At 50.5% G+C, this 16554-nt stretch overlaps 1 protein-coding gene across 3 annotated transcripts in view; it reads right to left on the bottom strand.

Moving 5' to 3' along the window:
• PDE2A (phosphodiesterase 2A) overlaps positions 1 to 16554 on the bottom strand; it is a 393111-nt gene that overhangs the window by 111599 nt on the left and 264958 nt on the right. For all 3 annotated transcript variants that reach the window (XM_038378055.2, XM_038378059.2, XM_043504002.1), the window contains one exon: positions 15682 to 15770. In XM_038378055.2, coding sequence (XP_038233983.1) covers positions 15682 to 15770 — 89 coding nt within the window. The remainder of the gene's footprint in view (positions 1 to 15681; positions 15771 to 16554) is intronic.

Here is a 16554-nt window from a genome sequence, read left to right as displayed (position 1 = left end):
GGGTAAGAACGCCGGTGGGTCCCTTTCAATCCGGCCCTGAATAAACAGCCAGTCTGCCTCTCTGGGCTTATCGCCACGTCACAGGCTCAGCCCTGGTCTACACTTACAGGTTTTGCTGGCGTGGGAGAGTGAAACACGTATCCCCTAGCAGCATAGCTGTGCCCTAGCGTAGATGCAGATACATCAGCAAATAAAAAGACAGAAGAGATTCCGAGTAGCTTTCGCTAGCGTAAATTCTGTCATTTGGGAAACTGGTATAAACTGAACTGCAAAAGCACTACTCGTCTTCCAGTACGAGCCCCGTCTCCGCTAGGAGCGCAACTGTACTGGCAACCCTATGTAGCAGAGACAAAGCAGCGGTTTCACGCCCACCCAGCCTGTCTCTGCCCCCCGGCTCTCATCTGCCGTCATTAAGCCAGCAGGTGTGACTTTGCTGTTTGCTCACATTGATTTTGTGCCGTCTCGGCCAGAGAGAAGATCCCTAGCCTGTCCCGCCTGCAGCTCACAGGCCGACCCCGAGGTCCTCAATGCAGCTTTCCTCAGTCCTTCTGTGGGATGCTCTGTGCTGGGTGTAGGGTAGGGGCCACCGCTTGGGGTGGGTGTGATGGGGGGGTGGGTATTCTGTGCGGTGGGTGAGGCGGGGCATGGTCCTTGAGCCCATCTTCCCGATGGAGGCCTCTGCTTCTTGTCTCGTCCAGGGTCCAGCCAGAAGGGGTCAGCCGTGAGACAGGCACACGTGTTCCCGACAACGGGGCACAAGAGTCAGGTTTACCGGAGACCCGCCATCTGGTGCGTGGCCACTCATCCCCTTTATGACTGTTTGTGCAGCAGGATCCTGCTTGTGCTGAAAAGTGTTTTATGGCTCGGTATACACAAGAGATACACCTGGGGTGGGTGTCTATTACCGTTTACAGCACCTTCCCTTTTACAACTGTTTGCCTACGGGCTTTTACCGCAGCTGTGGCAATGAAACTGGAGCACTGCCCGGCAATCTCCTGTAGCCCCAACCAAGTCAAACAGGGAGCGGTGCCAGGTCTCACGTCAGAGAGCAGGGCCTGCGCGCCTGATGGTTAGGGTGACCAGATGTCCTGATTTTATAGGGACAGTCCTGATTTTTGGGTCTTTTTCATATATAGGCTCCAATTACCCCGTCCCGATTTTTCACATTTGCTGTCTGGTCACCCTACTGATGGTCCCAGTAAGACCGCACCTGGAATAGCGTGGCCAGCTCTGGATGCACCCTGTTACCAGTGGGATGTCAACAGATGGGAGGTTATTCACAGCAGAACAAACACAGCAATTAGGGATGGATCTATGACAAAGGAAGAGGAATGTGTGCGAAGTTTGGCTGCACGGCGGATCGCGTGGGGGTAGCACCGACGGGTGTGAATAACCAGCTGCTCGCTGGGACTCATCTCCCCCAGCTGCAGAACAGGGCTGAGAAGGCTTCTTCTGTCCGTCTCGTCCAGCAAGGCTGTGAACTCTCTCTCTGGGTATGCGTGCAGTGCCTAGCACAATGGAGCTCCAATCTCATTCAGGGCCGCTCGGTGTCCTGCCATACAAAGCACATAGTACGCAGGCTCCTGGCCATTCCTGGACATCATGCCCTTGCACACATTAGGCCAAATCTGGGTCAGAGCCCTGCCCACATGCCCAGTGGAGCGGAGGCTTCAGGGCAGTGCAATGAGCCAGCTGCCCCTTCGCATGCCATCAGCTGCTTTCCAGCCTGAGCAGCATGCCTGGTTAATCCCCGCCCTAACTGAATGATCAACAGCAGGCCCGAGACAAGCCAAGCAGAGCACAGCCCCGTTGAGTGCCCTGATCTGATCAGCAGTGATGGTGCCTCCTTTGGTTCACAGCTCCCCACTTTCCACAGGGCTGTAAAGGGACCCGGGGCCGACTGACCTGGCAACACATGGAATAAAACTGATGCTCAGCTGATTCCCCTTTCAGAGAGCCTTGGAGCCTCTCGAATAAGCACTGAGCAGCCAGACGGGAGCAACTCAGGGACAGATGCACCCCAGGGCAAGATGACGCAACAAGTCAGTGGAGCTGCACTAGTTTACACCAGGTCTGCAGTCATCTTCTCTCATGACAAAGACAGCTCAGGGGCTCGGGAGCATGGTCCAGTGGTTACAGCAAAAGCTTAGGAAGCAGGAGGCCCTGTTTCCGTTCCCTTGCTCTGCCACAGACTTCCTGCATGACTGCAGGCAAGTCACTTAGCTTCTCTGTGCCTCAGTTTCCCATCCCTGCAATGGGGCTAACAGCCCTGTCTCATGGGGGAGGAGTGTTGTGTGGGTACAGACTCTAAAAGACTGAGCTGCTCCGATGCTATGGCCAGACAGGTACCAGAGCTGGAGATGGATTTACAGTGGCCGTACCCGCATGTAACTGTTCACTTCCACGTAGTTACCTCCTGACATACACCAGGGCAGCAGAGAGCAGGATCTGGCCCTGGGAGCATCCATTAGGAATGTGCACTGCTTGGCACTAGGAAAGGGTTAATCCAGCCTCCCTTTACCAGGGTTCAGCCTAGCGGGCCTGCTCTTGTTTGTCCAGAAGAGTTCAGTGGTTGTTACTCTCTGGCCCTGCAGCCATAAGCTGCTGCTAAAGGCAGTAAACTTCCCTAAGGCAGAGAGAGAGAGAGAGAGAGAGATCTATTTTGTAGGAAATCGCAGTGGTGCAAGCCCTTTGCAGAGCCACGTGGGCCCCTGATGGGACGCAGAGGGAGTGAAAATGCTGGAGCTCAGTCCGTCATCTGATATGTCAGCGAACTGTTGCATCCATTCAAAAGGATGGGCCCTTTTCTTAGCAACACTGGTGTAAATCCGGAGTAGCCCCACTGAAGTATGCGGAGCTGCTGGGCCACAGAAATGCAGGATCTAGGCTAACGTACAGTGGATACGCCTTTCTAGGTCACACTGGGCCAGATTCTGACCTCAGTGAGACTGGTGTAAATCCAGAGGGGCTCTGCTGAAATCTGCGATTTCTGCAGCACCGTGCGAGCAGGAACAGCAAAGCAGGTTACAAATATTATTTTTGCCATCACTCTTCTGAAGCACAGAGGTATGATCCCCATGTTAGAAATGGGTAAACTGAGGAACAGAGTGGCAAAGTGACTTGCTTCAGGCCACAGAGTGATTCAGCGACAGAGCAGGGAACAAAATATCAGTCCTTTGCTTTAAGCAATAGCCCACGATTCCTTCACTTCCTCCGCTACTGACCTCTAATCCTACCTACATGCCTCCAGCTTTCATCCAGACCACACCACACAATCCATTGTCTACAGCCAAGCTCTACGATACAACCGCATTTGCTCCAAAACCTCAGACAGAGACAAACACCTACAAGATCTCTATCAAGCATTCTTACAACTACAATACCCACCTGCTGAAGTGAAGAAACAGATTGACAGAGCCAGAAGAGAAACCAGAAGTTACCTACTACAGGACAGGCCCAAAAAAGAAAATAACAAAACGCCACTAGCCATCACCTTCAGCCCCCAACTAAAACCTCTCCAACGCATCATCAAGGATCTACAACCTATCCTGAAGGACGACCCATCGCTCTCACAGATCTTGGGAGACAGGCCAGTCCTTGCTTACAGACAGCCCCCCAACCTGAAGCAAATACTCACCAGCAACCACACACCACACAAAAAAACCACTAACCCAGGAACCTATCCTTGCAACAAAGCCCGTTGCCAACTCTGTCCACATATCTATTCAGGGGACACCAACATAGGGCCCAATCACATCAGCCACACTATCAGAGGCTCGTTCACCTGCGCATCTACCAATGTGATATATGCCATCATGTGCCAGCAATGCCCCTCTGCCATGTACATTGGTCAAACTGGGCAGTCTCTACGTAAAAGAATAAATGGACACAAATCAGACGTCAAGAATTATAACATTCAAAAACCAGTTGGAGAACACTTCAATCTCTTTGGTCACTTGATTACAAACCTAAAAGTTGCAATTCTTCAACAAAAAAACTTCAAAAACAGACTCCAAGGATTCAGAGTAGCAGCAGTGTTAGTCTGTATTCGCAAAAAGAAAAGGAGTACTGGTGGCACCTTAGAGACTAACAAATTTATTAGAGCATAAGCTTTCGTGAGCTACAGCTCACTTCATCGGATGCAGACTCCAACGAGAGACTGCTGAATTGGAATTAATTTGCAAACTGGATACAATTAATTTAGGCTTGAATAGAGACTGGGAGTGGATGGATAATTACACAAAGTAAAACTATTTCCCCATGTTTATTCCCTCCCCCCCGAACCTCCCACTGTTCCTCAGATGTTCTTGTCAACTGCTGGAAATGGCCCACCTTGATTATCACTACAAAAGGTCCCCCTCCCACCCCCCACTCTCCTGCTGGTAATAGCTCATCTTAAGTGATCACTTTCATTACAGTGTGTATGGTAACACCCATTGTTTCATGGTCTCTGTGTGTGTATATAAATCTCCTCACTGTATTTTCCACTGAATGCATCCGATGAAGTGAGCTGTAGCTCACAAAAGCTTATGCTCAAATATATTTGTTAGTCTCTAAGGTGCCACAAGTCCTCCTTTTCTTGTTCTGGATATGTTATCAAGCCGGCGTTGATTTGTTTTGTGCTTTGCATGGGTGACAAACTTGGGATAGGAGGCACCCTGGGGTGAGGGCCACCTAATGTCAAACTGGAGCCAATATCGGTGCATAGGCTGGTTCACCCCTAACCTGGAAGAAAAGGATGGAGACTGTGGCAGGAGACACAGCCTTCTGTGGCAGAGAGCAGACAGAGCGCGGGGAGCGTACGCTGTTTATAAGGGGTAAGCTACCAGGAGGCCATCTGCTCTAGTCGTCACAGAGGAAGGCTGAGAACCAGGCTGACCCCGACTGACTAGCCCACTCACTCTGGGGACCTCGGGCAAGTCACAGAGTCACTTACCCCATCGGGAAAACACCGGATGCAGAAAATCTGTGCAAAGCAGCTGCTGCCCCACCTGAGCTCAGATTTCCAGCCTAAGCGTATTTTCCCCTCCGGTGACTTTAGCAAGCACAAGGCCTGAAGTGGATGTGGGTGCTGAACTCCCCGCCAGCTGCTCCCCCCAAGTCAAGGAAGGTCAAGGGAAGCTGTATGGGGGACAGGGTTAGTTTGTGGTTAAGATACTGGATTGGCAGTTGGGGGCCCTGGGTCCCATGCCCAGTGCTTCCACAGCCCCATTGTGTGACCTGAGGCAAGTCGCTTTATCTATTGTGCCTCGGTTTCCCCCACCTGTAAAATGGGGGTAACACCCCCACCCTCGATGTGGGGGTTGAGATGATTGCTTCATGTACCAGGTGCTGGGCAATCACAAGAGAAGATAAAGTGGCTCTTTATTAACAGAACTATTTACAGAGCTGCTGCAACCACAGCCAGCATTCCAACCATGTGCACCCAGACTGACTTCCTGGTGCCTCCTCGGAACTCTTCCCCCCTGCAACCTGTGCTCCTCCCTCCGAGTTCCTGGCAGGTTGCTACAAAGATCAGTTGTCACCAGGGTTGTGATCTCACTCATATAGTTTGGGTTTGCCCTGGGTACTGGTAAATTGTCCAAGAGATAGGCTCCCATGCTTCCTATGGGGAGACCCTTCCATGGCCAATGCCAGCTCACAGCCAGGAAGCTGTTCCTAGTAACAGCCCTGATGTTATCTCCCCATTTCATCCCATATGCTGGCTGCCATGCTAAATCATTCCTTTCCCTGCTCGGGGTCAAATATCTGCAGACTCATCCCCTGAAATACACCCACTGAGAGGTGACAGACTCACCCAAGGCCAAACAGCAGGGCAATGGCAGAACTGGGGTCAACTGACCCCCGTCTCATGCCTTATCTGCTCTACTGCCCTGCCCAATGACACACAGAACCACTGATGGCAGCTAACAACCTACAGCAATGGTTTACAACCCCTGGGGATCTACAGACTAGGGCAAAGATTTCCAAAGGGACATTTTTCAGGGGTCCACACATGAAAAAAAGTTGAAAACCGCTGACCTAGAGCGACCCCTTCCTATTCCACACCAGGACTTCAGAGCAAACGAGGCCAGGATCTCTCACCAGCCAAGGAATCCGCCCTACATTTACGTGATAGTTCATAATATCCCATAAATCAGCCTCCCAAGCCGTTTGTGGCTCTTTTCTCAGTTCTTTCCTACCTGTCAATCTCATTCTAGTTTTGGGGGGATGGCACCAGCCCATGCCGCTGTCACACAGCAGTCAGTGTGTGCCTCCCAGAGTCTCCATCCGCACCTGATCTGCAGAGAATATGAGTCTGCGACTGCTTCCCACTGGGGGTTTAGTCCTCTAGCTGCCTGCAAAGGCTCAAACTCCAGAAATCCTGGGTTCAATTCCCGGTGATGAGAGCAGTGGGGGGTTGGGGGCTCCATAATGCTGATCACACAGCTTTGTGAATCCTACATTGCTGTAGCTATTGATTGTGAGGAGCAAGGCATTGGGAGTGAACAGCTTCAGCCTGTGTGAATCTATCCTGGACAGGAACAGATCTATTCCTCTGCCACCGCTGACTGAAGAAGACTCTGCATGTGTGGAGCTTCCCACCCCCAACCGGACCTGAATAATTTATCCTGAAACCCGTCAAGAGTATTTCGCTTCCAGACAAACCCAGGATCCGTTTCTCCAGGCCACCGCAGTATTTTTACAAGGATGTCTTTAAAAAGTTTAATTAAACCAGGGCTGGCTGCTCGTGGCGCTCCCAGAGCGGGAACATTCAGGTCACCGGCTCCCGATGACGCAGCAGACGGGCCATTAGCCACAAGGATCAGCAGCCAGGTCGCTGCTCTGGATCTTCAATTTAATCAGTTCAGCAATCCATTATTTTTTTAAATCCAGAGGAAATTCAGCCCACATAGGAGACTAATAATTACATCCACCGCTTCACATGCCTAGATCCTGCAGCACGTTACGAAGGCAGGTCGGTGTCACCACCCCCATTTTACAGATAAAGAAACTGAGGCAGGGATCAGCGGAGGAACTTGCCCAAGGTCACAGAATGAGGCAGTGATAGTGACGGAGTCTCTCAACTCCTTGCCTCATGCTTTTATTTGCCGTCCCACAATAGCTGGCGCCATCAAGACCTGGTGATGGAAGTGAACACCCTGGAATGATCCCTTCCATATTCCAGACCAGGATTTTAGAATGACTGAGGCAAAGTTCCCTGCCCTGCCCAGGAATGTGGGACAAGCCAGGTCAGCTGGGAGAGTCTGTTAGTTTCCGAAAAGCCAAGACCCTGGCTCTATCAGTGCCTTGCTGTTTGAATGTTCCCTGTCTCAGTTTCCCCATGTGTGAAATGGAGGTCATGCCACTCACCTACTTTGTAAAGTGCTCTGAGAGCAGCTGATGAAAAGCACTAGGTAAGAGCCAGGTTTCAGAGTAGCAGCCGTGTTAGTCTGTATTCACAAAAACAAAAGGAGGACTTGTGGCACCTTAGAGACTAACAAATTTATTTGAGCATAAGCTTTCGTGAGCTACAGCTCACTTCATCGGATGCATTCAGTGGAAAATACAGTGGGAAGTTTTATATACACAGAGAACATGAAACATTGTAACAAGAGTGATCACTTAAGGTGAGCTATTACCAGCAGGAGAGCGGGGGGGGGGGGGGGGAAGAGAGGGGAGAACCTTTTGCAGTGATAATCAAGGTGGGCCATTTCCAGCAGTTGACAAGAACATCTGAGGAACAGTGGGGGGTCGGGATAAACATGGGGAAATAGTTTTACTTTGTGTAATCACCCATCCACTCCCAGTCTCTATTCAAGCATAAGTTAATTGGATCCAGTTTGCAAATTAATTCCAATTCAGCAGTCTGTCGTTGGAGTCTGTTTTTGAAGCTTTTTTGTTGAAGGATAGCCACTCTTAGGTCTGTAATCGAGTGACCAGAGAGATTGACGTGTTCTCCAACTGGTTTTTGAATGTTATAATTCTTGACGTCTGATTTGTCCCCATTCATTCTTTTACGTAGAGACTGTCCAGTTTGGCCAATGTACATGGCAGAGGGTCATTGCTGGCACATGATGGCATATATCACTTTGGTAGATGTGAAGGTGAACGAACCTCTGATAGTGTGGCTGATGTGATTAGGCCCTATGATGGTGTCCCCTGAATAGATATGTGGACAGAGTTGGCAATGGGCTTTGTTGCAAGGATAGGTTCCTGGGTTAGTGGTTTTGTTGTGTGTTGTGTGGTTGCTGGTGAGTATTTGCTTCAGGTTGGGGGGCTGTCTGTAAGCAAGGACTGGCCTGTCTCCCAAGATCTGTGAGAGTGATGGGTCGTCCTTCAGGAGAGGTTGTAGATCCTTGATGATGCGTTGGAGAGGTTTTAGTTGGGGGCTGAAGGTGATGGCTAGTGGTGTTTTTTTATTTTCTTTTTTGGGCCTGTCCTGTAGTAGGTGACTTCTGGGTACTCTTCTGGCTCTGTCAATCTGTTTCTTCACTTCAGCAGGTGGGTATTGTAGTTGTAAGAATGCTTGATAGAGATCTTGAAGGTGTTTGTCTCTGTCTGAGGGGTTGGAGCAAATGCGGTTGTAACGTAGAGCTTGGCTGTAGACGATGGATCGTGTGGTGTGGTCTAGATGAAAGCTGGAAGCATATAGGTAGGAATAGCGGTCAGTAGGTTTCCGGTATAGGATGGTGTTTATGTGACCATTGCTTATTAGCACCGTAGTGTCCAGGAAGTGGATCTCTTGTGTGGACTGGTCCAGGCTGAGGTCGATGGTGGGATGGAAATTGTTGAAATCATGGTGGAATTCCTCAAGGGCTTCTTTTCCATGGGTCCTGATGATGAAGATGTTATTAATGTAGCGCAAGTAGAGTAGGGGCATTAGGGGACGAGAGCTGAGGAAGCGTTGTTCTAAGTCAGCCATAAAAATGTTGGTATACTGTGGAGCCATGCGGGTACCCATCGCAGTTCCGCTGATTTGAAGGTATACATTGTCCCCAAATGTGAAATAGTTATGGGTGAGGACAAAGTCACAAAGTTCAGCCACCAGGTTTGCTGTGACATTATCGGGGATACTGTTCCTGACGGCTTGTAGTCCATCTTTGTGTGGAATGTTGGTGTAGAGGCTTCTACAGCCATAGTGGCCAGGATGGTGTTTTTAGGAAGATCACCGATGGACTGTAGTTTCCTCAGGAAGTCTCGAAGATAGCTGGGAGTGCTGGGAGTGTAGGGCCTGAGGAGGGAGTCTACATAGCCAGACAATCCTGCTATCAGGGTGCCAATGCCTGAGATGATGGGGCATCCAGAGTTTCCAGGTTTATGGATCTTGGGTAGCAGATAGAATACCCCAGGTCGCGGTTCCAGGGGTGTGTCTGTGCGGATTTGTTCTTGTGCTTTTTCAGGGAGTTTCTTGAGCAAATGCTGTAGTTTCTTTTGGTAACCCTCTGTGGGATCAGAGGGTAATGGCTTGTAGAAAGTGGTGTTGGAGAGCTGCTTAGTAGCCTCTTGTTCATACTCCAACCTATTCATGATGATGACAGCACCTCCTTTGTCAGCCTTTTTGATTATGATGTCAGAGTTGTTTCTGAGGCTGTGGATGGCACTGTGTTCTGCACGGCTGAGGTTATGGGGCAAGTGATGCTGCTTTTCCACAATTTCAGCCCGTGCACGTCAGCGGAAGCACTCTATGTAGAAGTCCAGTCTGTTGTTTCGACCTTCAGGAGGAGTCCACTCAGAATCCTTCTTTTTGTAGTCTTGGTAGGAAGGTCTCTGTGGGTTAGTACGTTGTTCAGAGGTGTTTTGGAAATATTCCTCAAGTCTGAGACGTCGAAAATAGGATTCTAGGTCACCATAGAACTGTATCATGTTCGTGGGGGCCCCCCACTGTTCCTCAGATGTTCTTGTCAACTGCTGGAAATGGCCCACCTTGATTATCACTACAAAAGGTCCTCCCCCCGCCCCCCGCTCTCCTGCTGGTAATAGCTCACCATAAGAAATCACTCTTGTTACAGTGTTTCATGTTCTCTGTGTATATAAATCTCCTCACTGTATTTTCTACCGAATGCATCTGATGAAGTGAGCTGTAGCTCACGAAAGCTTATGCTCAAGAAAATTTGTCAGTCTCCAAGGTGCCACAAGTCCCCCTTTTCTTTTTAGGTAAGAGCTAGGGATTGTTAGGATGAGGCTGGGGGCCTGATTTGCAAAGCTGCGGTTGGCTGGAGCTGGAGTTGTCGCTGCTCAGCGCCTCGAGAACGCCAGGCTCTGAGTGCATGAAGATTCCTAATCATTATCTGCATTGGAGTAGCACTCAGGGGCCCGGATCCTGGATCAGGGGCCCATTGCAGTGGGTGCTATACAAACACCTGACGGACAGTCCCTGCCCCGAACAGCTGAATGGAAGCTGAGAGACAGCAGATGGACACACACAGACGGGCGGGGGAGCCCCCAGAAACAATGAGATGCGACTGGGCAGCGTGCTGGGCCATGGGCACAGCTCCCCCATAACCCGGCGGGGCGGGGCAGGACTCAGAAGTACGGCCGCAGCTCTGGCTGTGCATGTGCAATGGTGGAACCTGCCCTAGCAGCCCCAGCGGGGGGGCAAACCAGACAGAAGTTCCCCCCCTTTCATTATCCAGCGCTCACCATGGACACTGGCCCCGGGCACAGTCCTGTGCATGGACCACTGAGCAAGATAGGCCGATGGTCTAGCTCCATCTGAGGTGTCCCATCTCCTGCGCTGACTGGCACCAATCCCCAGCAAGGAGCAAAATGCTGATCCTGAGTCTGTGCCCTAAAAGGGCCGATTGATCTGCCCACAGTTGGGGCTGAGTTCATGCTCCTAAGCAGAGAGGCCCAGGGTAGACGGGGGCCTGGGTTCAGTCTCCTCCCCTCACGCCAGGGCTGGGCTGTAGCCGTTCAATGGGGATCGCTTGGCCCTGCTGCTGCTCCTGCAGCACCTGTTCCATAGAAGTCTCCGGGGCTGTTGGCTCAGCATGAAAAGCCTCCCGGATTGCCATTTGGGAGAGCCACCTCCACGCCAGCCCCTGCCAGTCTTCTCCCTCTGCGTGTTCGTTTCTTCCCACAGCTCAAAAACATCCGTAGTGGCCCTGTTTGTCAAGCAGGGCCAGGCTGACACCCGCTGTCTGCCGGGCCAGTCCCTGCTTAGAACAAGACCAGCGCCTCTCCACGGTGAAAAAGAAAAGGAGTACTTGTGGCACCTTAGAGACGAACAAATTTATTTGAGCATAAGCTTTCGTGAGCTACAGCTCACATCATTGGATGCATCCAATGAAGTCAGCTGTAGCTCACGAAAGCTTATGCTCAAATAAATTTGTTCGTCTCTAAGGTGCCACAAGTCCTCCTTTTCTTTTTTGCGAATACAGACTAACACGGCTGCTACTCTGAAACCTGTTATTCTCCACGGTGAGGGATTCGTAGCGAGAGGGAGCTTTCAGCGTGCGGGGCTATGGAGGGGCCCTGCTGGGGAAGGGCAACCTGAATGAATGAGGTGGCTGGGGCCGTACTCAGCAGTCTGTGGGGCAGGCAAGGATCCGAGCCAGATGCAGGGAGCTGCACCCAGAGGAAGTCTCAGCAAACAGAACTCCTGACCATGTGTGTACAAAACTCAACGCCTTCCCTTGCTCCCCATTATACTGGTACGGGCAGAGGGATGAGAGCACAGGGTGTACCATGTAACTGCATCCGCACGAGGCATTATACCAGTTTAAGGGTATCAGTAAAAACACCACCTCCCTGGCTGACATAGTTAGACTGGTACAAAATCTGCATGTAGCTCAGGCCTAAAAACTGAAAGCCTTTCCAACTCTTCTCTTATCCGCTGCTATTCTAATGATTTGCCTCAGTGAATTCCTACCACAGGGAGTTCCACAGCTACTTGTGCGTCGCATAGAAACAAGGCTTCCTACTTTGGAAACGCTGACATTCTGCAGCAGCGGTTAGAGCTTGCAATAGTTTCTCTCTTAACATTAAACTGCCATCCCTGAGGTACTTATCTCCAGTTACCATTCTCTTATGCTGAATTTATACAGCTTGCATTCCTTTAGCAGCTGAGCGCCTTACAATCTTAATGTATTTATCACTGCACCCCTAGAGCCATCCCGGAATGCACCAGAAAACCAAGCTTAAAACCCAGCGACTCTGAGAGCTATAAAACCCTCTGGCTTTATTAATATGGTGACAGCGTTTCATGGAGCTGGTGCCAGCCCGAGATATACGGCAGCTAAGAAATTAACTAGGGGTGGAGCGCTGAGTCACTGAATGGAACAATTTAATTTCTGCCTCCTTCTCTCTCAGATTATTGCCTAATAGAGCCTCTCCTTCCCCAGAGCAGAAAAGAGCAAACCTAGTTAGCAGTGGAGGCAGGGAGCCGAGAAGCTGGGGGGGAGAACTCACATCGCCAAAGTTGGGTTTACACAAGTATTGTAATGAATGGGCTAGTGTATCTAGATCACCATTTCCCTCTGCTGGATAGAATGGGAACTGCCCAGCTGTGTGTCATAAATCTTCTACTGCAGGCAGCTGATGGAGATTCTCCTCTAGTGCATGAGGAAGGAGCTTGTGCTTTTGGGGCAGGAGGATGTACATTTTAGTGCCAGCGAAAGATGCGGGGTTGTCAGCCCTGGGGTCTGAAGGCCTTGCAGAGCAGAGCAGTGGCAGGCTTTCCCGACAGGCTGCCAGGCTAATTCTGGATGCGCATGGGAAAAGTGGGCTGTGTTCAGAGATATCCCTGCTGCTCTCAGAACAGAATTAACTGCTTCTCTCCCCAGCCTGCTTTTCCACTGCAGGGGGAGTTGCATGAAACCAGGATTCCCTGGGCTTTTCAGTTCCGTCTCCCCCCAGTGAGGTCATAATCCTCTGTTTTGACATCACATGGCAACGAACTGGAGACAACGATGTCACAAAAGCAGAGGATTAAGATTCCTAAACAACAATAATCCTGTTTTCATGCTATTGTCCTTACACACAAATAAATAAAAAATGAAGGACGCCACCTCCTTCCGTCCTGTGCAGAATGAAACTCCTATCCAGCCATCTGCCCATGGCGGTTTTAGGATGCCCATCACTGGTGCACCCAGGTACTAGAATGTTTTTCAAAAATGTCTGTGAGGCAGAGATCTTAAGCAGGGCTAATGAATGAATGGAAAAAACAATTCTTCCCTACAGAGGACAGTCTTCTCCTTCCAGGTGAGTCAGCTGCCACACTGCACCCCAGAGGCGGTTGCATTTCAGTGATGGGTGAATTGATATTTGTATACGTAAGGCCAACTGTTCCCCCCTTACTGGGTTCTATTCCCAGCTCTGCCACTGACTCCCCGTGTGACCTTTGGGCAAGTCACTTCCCCTCTCTATGCCTCAATTTCCCCATCTGTTAAAATGGGGAGAACAGGGCCACTGACTGACTTCACAGAGCTTGAGTGCTGTTCAGATACCCAGGTGTTGGGAGCCCCAGAATTACTAAGGGCTGCCAGCACTTGAAAACATTTAAAAGGACCCACAGAACAGGAATCCTGCATGAGGCAGTGGATTAGCAAACAGCTGTTAATCGGGCCCATGTGATGGGCCAGGACTGGAATAGCAGAGCGTGGAAGTGAAGACCAGAACTGAGATGCACTGGCAGAGCCGTGCGGGAAGTTTGTACAGTGCTCCCTCACTGTCCCTCTAAGGCTGCCTCAGCCTTCACTCCCATTAGCTGTAAATTCCCGTACAGATGTAAAACAATTCCCGGCGACAGGCAAACGGGAAAGCAAAGTGCTGTGTTTGTAAATCTGCCCCCACTTCCCCGCTGCTGCTCCATTTGACCGGCTAGCAAGTGATTTCATGCTGCAGAGAAAGGAACTCAAATGACTGAACGAAGCTTTGTACCAACTCCATTGATCTCTGATTAATGGTCTACTGAGCAAGCCAGCTGCTTCCTAACGAACTCCAGCCCAGGCTGCAGTAGTTCTGCAGCAGATGAGAGTCAAGAAGAAATGCCAGAGATTTATTCTAATACCCCGGAGAACCGAATAACTAGAGGAAGCAAGTTTCAGAGTAGCAGCCGTGTTAGTCTGTATTCGCAAAAAGAAAAGGAGTACTTGTGGCACCTTAGAGACTAACAAATTTATTAGAGCATAAGCTTTCGTGAGCTACAGCTCACTTCATCGGATGCATTTGGTGGAAAAAACAGAGGAGAGATTTATATACACACACACAGAGAACATGAAACAATGGGTTTATCATACACACTGTAAGGATGATAAACCCATTGTTTCATGTTCTTTGTGTGTGTGTATATAAATCTCTCCTCTGTTTTTTCCACCAAATGCATCCGATGAAGTGAGCTGTAGCTCACGAAAGCTTATGCTCTAATAAATTTGTTAGTCTCTAAGGTGCCACAAGTACTCCTTTTCTTTTTTAGAGGAAGCAAGAATATATTGTAACAAACCCAGGGCCACCGGGGATTCCATGCTTATTGCTCCACTTCGCATCATTTCTTACTGGAGCTACAAAACAGCAGCAAGGCTAGAATCCAGATCTTCCTGCTCAGAAAGAAACCCAGCCCTCAGCCACAGGAGAACCTTCAGTAGCTGGCAACAGTATCGGGCCTATGACACACTGCTGAGCAGTGGTGATTCTACCCAATAGAGGGTGGTGATCAGGGCACACAGAACATTTTCAAAAGAGCTTTAGAAATCCCTGCCACACTCCCGCATCTCTACCCTGGTGCCACGCAGGCAATGTACTGCCCAATGGGACATGCCTCGTTACATAAAGACAGAGACAAATCCCTATCCCATTAGATTCATAGATACACCCAGCACCACGACAGCCAGTTGTCTGATCTCTTGCATAGCACAGAGCAGAGAACCTCACCAGTAAACTTTGTATCAAGCCCATAACTTCTGTTTGAGCTAGAGTATCGCTTTCAGAAAGGTGTCCAGTCTTGACTTAAAGATGTCAAGTGACGACAAATCCATCATGTCCCTAGATAATTTGCTCCATTGGTTAATTCCCCTCGCCATTAGAAAGCACTGAAAAGCACACGGCTGTGTATAACCATGCTGCATTCGCAGGGTCAGAACTTCCCCAGTCCTGAGCTGATTTTCTTCACACTGGAGGTTTTTTTCCTGCTGCAGCGAGGGCTACAAAAGCGGCCCAGGAAGGTTCCTCCCTTCAATCGTCATTAACGTTACACAAGCCTCTTACTTTAATCAGAAAATCCCGACACCACAAACTCATTTTTTTAAAGTCCTCCTAAAATAATCAGACCAGACTATACTGGCCTAATAAGAATCGCTGACATTTTTAAGAGTGTCCGAATTCCGGTGCCTCAAAAGAAGCCCAGAATGTTCAACTGAAAAATACAGAACCGAGGGCTTTGACCCTCCCTTTTCCCCCACAAAAAGCAGCTGAAATGATGTGGCTCAAACATGTCCCCCAGGTTCACCAGTGGGGCTTGGACCGAGCCTGGGACATTTTAGCCTTCAGGAAAATGCTGAGTCTCTATAGCCTGGTGGGTAGGTGGCCAGCCTGGCAAATAGGAGACCCACATTCAAGTCCCGCAAAATGGGGTGAAAATCTGGTCTCATTGATAGCTAATTCCTGAGGGGCACAATGCAGCTGAGCCCGAGCAAGGGGATTCTTTTGCATGACTATCGGACATAGACGGGGCTGCTGTGCATAACCACCACTGGGGCTTACCTGATCTTTCCCTCGGGAGGCAGCTCATGGGGAGGGTCGTCACAGGTCAGCTTGGCTTCTCCGTCCAGCAGGTAGATGTACACATGCTCCTAGGGGGAAGAAAACACTGCACTCAGTCACAAGGGCACACGGCTCAGGGCTCGAACAGGCCATCAGCCCTGCATACACATGGGCATCACCTCTCTTCTCTCCGAGCGAGAATATCTTCTGATTCCGGATAGGAAGGAGCCTTGTGGACACGGCATCAGACGGGGACGCAGGAGATCGGGGTTCAACTCCTGGCCCAGACACTGGCTCTCTGTGGGACCTTTGGACATATCAGTTCGTCCCCCTGTGCCTTGTCTGTACAATGGAGATCACCCGTCCCGGGGGGTGGCGAGGGCAGTTTCTACTAGTGGGGCAAGGCGTTCCCATGCTGTGATGAGGGAGCCGCAGGTGGGGGTTTGATCTGGGGGAGGGAGGAGGGCATGGGAGGTGGCACGGGGCACCCCCAGCCTCACACAAGCTGAGCACAGCTCCCATGCAAGCCCGCGCTCGAAGCCTTTGGAATGCCCGCTGCCCAGGTTGCTCTCCGGGTGCAGCTGTGAAGCCCAAACGCCACCCACCCCTGCTCGTTCCTGTGTGGGGAGACACGGCACTGCGTGGCACAGGGAGGAGGGCCAGGGTGCCCACAGAAAGCCCCCACTCCAGCCCCAAACCGCACGAATCCTCAGCTCACCATGCACTGGAGCAGGAACCTGGCACCCTAAGCTCCCAGCATTGCTGTGTGATTGGGCCTCTAATGATCTTCTCAGCCACTAACGAGCTTTGCAATTAAGTCTTCCCCCCTGTTGTTTGGCCGGTGTACGTGCAGCTTGCTGGGGGTTTGTCTCA

Source organism: Dermochelys coriacea, chromosome 1 (assembly GCF_009764565.3).
Source record: "Dermochelys coriacea isolate rDerCor1 chromosome 1, rDerCor1.pri.v4, whole genome shotgun sequence".
In the NCBI taxonomy this organism is placed as follows: Eukaryota; Metazoa; Chordata; order Testudines; family Dermochelyidae; genus Dermochelys; species Dermochelys coriacea.
Note: the sequence above shows the minus strand (reverse complement) of the source record. Positions and strands in the feature narration are given on the sequence as shown.